Source organism: Argiope bruennichi, chromosome 9 (assembly GCF_947563725.1).
Source record: "Argiope bruennichi chromosome 9, qqArgBrue1.1, whole genome shotgun sequence".
NCBI classification, from domain to species: Eukaryota; Metazoa; Arthropoda; class Arachnida; order Araneae; family Araneidae; genus Argiope; species Argiope bruennichi.
In genome coordinates, this window is record NC_079159.1 from 5414195 (window position 1) to 5420309 (window position 6115).

At 28.4% G+C, this 6115-nt stretch overlaps 1 protein-coding gene across 1 annotated transcript; it reads right to left on the reverse strand.

Moving 5' to 3' along the window:
* Positions 1-1109: 1109 nt before the first annotated feature.
* Positions 1110-5730, reverse strand: LOC129984633 (innexin inx2-like). Its single transcript, XM_056094555.1, has one exon. The coding sequence runs from the start codon at positions 5585-5587 to the stop codon at positions 4469-4471; it is 1119 nt and encodes a 372-aa protein (XP_055950530.1). The 5' UTR covers positions 5588-5730; the 3' UTR covers positions 1110-4468.
* Between the last annotated feature and the right edge of the window lie 385 nt (positions 5731-6115).

The following is a 6115-nucleotide window of genomic DNA, read 5'->3' on the forward strand; positions in this document are numbered from 1 at the left end:
TTTCTGGAGACATTTGATAAACAAGTTTCTACGACTATGCTTTCGAATTACCGTATTCAATTTGTCCGGAAACAAAATGCTGCCTTTGCATCTTCTTGGGAAAAGCAAGCACTTCTGAAGGACCTTATTTCAAAAGTAAGCACTTTTAAAGTGCTCACAAATGATTTTTAAATTTAAGTATTTTTCATGACGCTATGCACCCTGGTCCTCAAATGGCACAACACTAGCACACAATTAAAAAATATTAATCTATGGCATGAAGTTAGCATCTTTATTGAATCTATCATGTCATCCTTGGATACTTTTGACAATTTAACTATGGCATGCAGTTAAAAGTATCCCAAAATCGAATTTGTGCTATTGCCTTTTCCCCACAATTGGAACAGAAATTTGGCAGAGAATTACAATTATAATTTTAAAATCACATACCATTTGAAATATTTAAATCTTGTATTTTTGAGTTATTGCATTTACATGCATTTGAAAATACAGCTCACCAGACGGCCAACCACTTCGTGAATGTGGTTCACATTTTGACAACTGTCTACACCATAGATGTTAAATCTGTGTAACGAATTTTATCAATTTAGTTCTCTTTGTTCTGCAGCTATCATTAACTTATATTAAAACAGCTAGATAGAACAGATTTTCTCTTAATAGATTTTGCTCAAACTTTTATACAGATTTATAAGTTACAGCATAAAGACCATATACCAAATTACATCCATCTAGCTCAAAACTCTTTGTTAGTATTCTTAACACAGGCAGAAGGACATAATAACAAAAATGTTTTTTGGATCTCAGAGATCTAAGACTTGGAGATTCATTAAAGTCTCTAGTTGTAATTTATTGACAATTACAATACTGTCCCTTTACTTCATATATGAGAAAATAAAAACAGGCAGAAATTAATATAAAGAGCTCTAATATTCGTCCTCATCATGCCCTTCCAGACTATCTACAAAACTATCATTTACAAAATGTAGGTCAATAAAGGCTATCTGTAAGTTATTAAATTTAAATTTTTTTAAACCAAAATGATTCTCTGCATTATTTTACTATACAAATTAAAGAAACTATGGTAATAATTAAATAAATAAAACTTCACAAATAAAAAGGAAATTTTCATTTTTCTCTACAAAGTGATACACATACAATTGAGATCCAAAGAGCAGGCACTTGAAAAATATGTTTTATAATGACCAGATTAAGTATTAAACAGTACAAAGAAACATGATTCACTTAAATTCACAATTTAGAATCAACAAACATGTAAATAATCACAACTGGATTAGTTATTAGCATTTTAACTGATACCTGCATTTTACAAACACTTATTCAACAAATATGGCACACATACAGACATGAGTAAAATTTACATAAAAAATGGCATGCACATGAATAAAAAACACTGAAGTACAGAAAATATGTACAAGTAATAAAAAGATTTAAAAATTTTTAAGTTTTCTTCTAAATTTTAAAAAGTAGAAACATTCACACTGAAAATGATAATACTGAAATTGATTTTTCACAAAGTAATCAGATTTTATATACTTCAATCTAGGTAGTTAAAGAGAAATGCAGAAAAGAGATGAATATCCTCCCTTGTACAAAACAAAACCAATAAATAAAATTTAATAAAATGAATGAGTTAGTTATTAAAAATTTGGAAAACAGATATTGATGGAAATAAAACCTTTATTATATTTTGGTATTTTAATTACTCTTTTTTATTGATTAATTTATATAGAACCTTTTACAGTTACCACATTCTTCATTGTGTTAGGAAGATTGCTTTAGGGGTTAATTCTAAAAAAATTGAATCTAGCTACAAAAAAATTATGACTTGGATTATATATATAAACTGTTTAATATATATATGCGAGTGAGTTAGAAATCAATATATCTGTCACTTTATTTTCCACTCCTGAAAACACTATAGAGTATTTATGGATGAAAAAGAGAATACTAATTTTAAATAATCAGACAAAATCATCATTAAAAAAAAGTAGGATAAAGGATTAGAAAATTTTGATCTGATTAATTGTATAATGTACATGGCATACAGACACAAATAACAAAAAGTTTTGATCATTTTAATTGCAATTATATATATTTTATATATATATACCATAACAAGGAAACTACACAACAAAATAAAACTGTTTGTGTTTTAGATATAAAAAGAAATTTCAATCATAATTTAGGAACAAGGTGTTATAAACCATTTAATTTTTTATTCAATTTCTTTTTAAATTATTTTTTTTTAATTCTGAAAAATGGTTCAAACAAACTTTTATAGAAAACAACAATTTATTTATGATTTTAGAATAAATTACCATTGACCGTTCATATACAAATTTACCAATAAGCAAACTAGTTTTTAAATGTCCCATTGTGGTTAATGTGATCAACTTAAAAGCAAAATATGATTATTAACTTTGAATTAATCACTTTTTATCATGAAAAAGTTATTTGCTTAGTCATAATACAATTTGATTTTCATATTCATCTAGTGTGTGTAAAACAAATTAATAATAATGTGACTCAAAATTTTAAAATGAAAATTATAATTGTCTTTCAAATAAATAACCAAAAATATTACTCTTAATATAATCATAGATTAGAATCTCAATATTCCTTAAAAATTTAACAGTAAAAGCAAAATCAAATTTTAAAACTCAATATTAACTAATGGTTACCATTTCAATTTGAATGTCCTAGAAATAATATACAGCATAATTAACTATTACTGACTAAATATGAAAAAATATACTTAACAGCAATCCAAATTGCACTTCAACGACTTAAATGGTATACAGACTAGAAACAATAGAAATGAAAAATTGATATAGAAGACACTGTAAGGTATTTAGAACATTTTATGAATTTCGAACTGGAGATCAAAATTTAAAATTTGTGAAACTAGAAATATATTTGTACATATATTTCAAGTTGCATATAGGGATGCCGAAGATAATTTTTACACAGATTATAAAAAAACGCTTCTAGGATAATTATGATGATTAAAATAAAGTTTAAATACAACCACTTTTCAATCCAATCTAGAAGTATAATTACAGAACTTATATATATGAAATCCAAATTCTTCAAATGTTTTTTTGACAAAATATATTACAAAATTTAAAATTTTCATATTTAAAACAGAAAAAGCAACAATAATATGTTAAAAACAATTTATAATTGAAAACAATTGCAATAACGTCTACAGCAACACAAAACAGTCAACTGTAACTTCAAAATTTCTACCAAATCCTATCGTGCTTCACATACTGCAGAGATTTTATTTTCCAAATAGAAGCTCTTTAAAAAACTTTGGTTCTGAACTGAAATCAATGAATAACAATAAAAGGTTGAGAGAAAAAAATATAAATGCCTTAATAAATAAACTGCTTAGATTATACAGCTTACTATAAGCAAACATTGCACAAATATGAAAAATAAAACATTCAAACATGAAAAATCCAAACATATATATATATATAAAGATAATTCTAAGATATGTTAAGATTCCATGCGAATCCATCATTTAAATTATCACTATATACGCATAACATTTTCCCATGTTTCATCCATCTTGCATCACTATAATCATGCATGATATACTATTTTACAGAGAATTTTTTAAATGCTTAAAATGATGTTGATTATATATAAAAAATATAAATTACACCCAGTAAAATACTTTGAAAAATGAAAACAGATAACAAGGGAATGTTTATAAACAAAATTTACAATAAAACATGAAAATTCACTGTATTCCAATAGGACATTCTGTATCAATCTAGTCAATAAATATTTCATTATTTCACACTTAATGGCAACATGAAGATATGAAATCAGTGATAACTGCAAATGCTAGATTTAAGACAATAGCTACAAAAATATATTAAAATTCCTGAAAACTATATAGTTTTTAGGATTTATAAAACATGGCAGTTCTTTTCAAAAAAATATATCCTAAAATACACAATTACTGTTTCTTCAGAAAATATTGTACAAAATACAGAAATTTTCACACTTATTATTTCTTATTAATCCCCAATTTGATTTTTAAAAAATCTTTAAATTTTTATGTGTAAATCTAAATTACTATAAAAGTGCAAAATAATTTAAGATTAAATTTGGGGAACAGTCCACTTCAATTCAAAAAATAAGTACACTTAGTCAACAGTATTATGAGAAATTGGATTTCTGCATTTAATAAATAAATATACACAAACTTCACAAGTCCATGAATTATTTTTATCTATCTGAGCATATAGACACCACAATTTTTAAAATGAAGGTAACATTTATTACCAATATATCATAAATAAAAGCAGTAATTTGACACACTTTCAATTATACATGATTAAAACAGGAACAATATTACATAAATGTATGACAATGAACACAAATTTTAAAAATGTAGCTAAATGCTTTCAATACTACAGAATGTTTTGAATTACACATATGTTGTATTGTCCTTAGAAGTAGAAGGTTTGGGAACATACCCATTTTGGTCCATAACAACTGCCAACTTCCCAACAATGGAATTAAAATGTTTATTGTCCATATTTTTGGCAAGTAAGCACAATACAAACCAATCACTTGCATGGCAAGCTCTATAAAGTTTTTCAAGAGCTCCTTTATTCACTTGAGGTGCTCTAGTCACCAGAGCACAATAGCGAACAATTGGAATGCCTGCAAAACATAGTCGATAAAAGATGACAAGCACTGTAAAGCACAAAAGCATTACCATCCAGAACCACAAGCAGACAAAGATCTTCTCATTCAAAACATTTAAGGGCAAGATACATAATGCATCCACACGTTGAATGTCTCCCGAGGATCCAAAATCGTAAAATTGGCATTTTGTCATTCTTGGGAATGCTTTAACTAACGGATCATTCCGATATTCTTGATCCCACTGGTCCCATTGTACAACCTTAATACCGAAAGTTGAGAAAACACCACCTAGGAAAGTATCCAGAAGCCACATTTGTCCCAAAACGTTTAGAAAAGTTAGAAATTCACAGAAGAAGTATTTCTTAAAATAGGCTTCAAAATGTCCCAAATGAATGTGCAAAGAGTGTACGAGTAGTTTGTAGCTCTTACTACATTCTGCACCAGGTAGCATAGGGTCATGCAAGTTTAGAGTAAAAGCTTTGATCAGGCCTTTCTCCCACATCTTCCATATATATCGTGGAATATAGAAAAAGATTCCTTGTAAAATCAAAACTAAAGCGACCCACTGGTAATATCCATGGTAAACTCTCGCTTGCCCTGGTAAGTGACGATCAATCCCTGGATGTGGTACATGAACCCCAACGGTGGCATTCCACGCATGGGGTAAAACGAAAGTGGCATGGATCCAACAAAAGTTTTCAAGGGCTTTGATGCGGGCCACATCTCTCTGCAGGCAATGAATGGGTTCTCCAAAATGTTGCCGGCAAGTCAAAAGAATGCTACAACTCAGAAGAATCAATACAGTCCATTTACTGTGAAGTCGGAAAACAAATGAATCAGTGCAGATCGCACGTGGTTTCACAAGTCCCTTTAAACCGCTGAAAAGTGTTATCATACTTAAGTGTAAAAATCAATTAGGTGCAGTCTATAATTTGTACACACACTTCTTCACAACGGACTTACAAGTCAGCTCAACATTTGCTCCTTCACTCTAGCTCCTCGTTTGTTTCTCTGTCTGCAATCAGCTGCACGTTGCCATCATCACGAAAACTATCAACATAACTCCGCCTCTCTATCATTATTTTGAAATTATCTCCTATCAGCTCCACCCATCGCAATGACATCATTAACGGTTCCCGTTAAATAAATATGAAACGGTTTGTTTTATTTCGATCTTGAAGTGTTTATTAAATTACGACTATCAATAAATTTTTATTAAATATGCTATACCATAAATAGTCGACAATACTAATGTATAGCATGTTCTACAGTTGATAAGATAAATGAAAATTTTAACTTTGCTCTCACAAATGGCGGAAATTTTACTATTCTAATGTTATAAGAATTATAAAACTCCAAAGAACTGAAATTTCTGTTTCCAATGTTATTTTATAAACTGTTGATATTTTTCATAAATTAACAA

Coding starts and splice junctions, on each gene's coding strand:
- LOC129984633 (XM_056094555.1), bottom strand. CDS start 5,587: ATGATAACACTTTTCAGCGGTTTAAAGGGACTTGTGAAACCACGTGCG.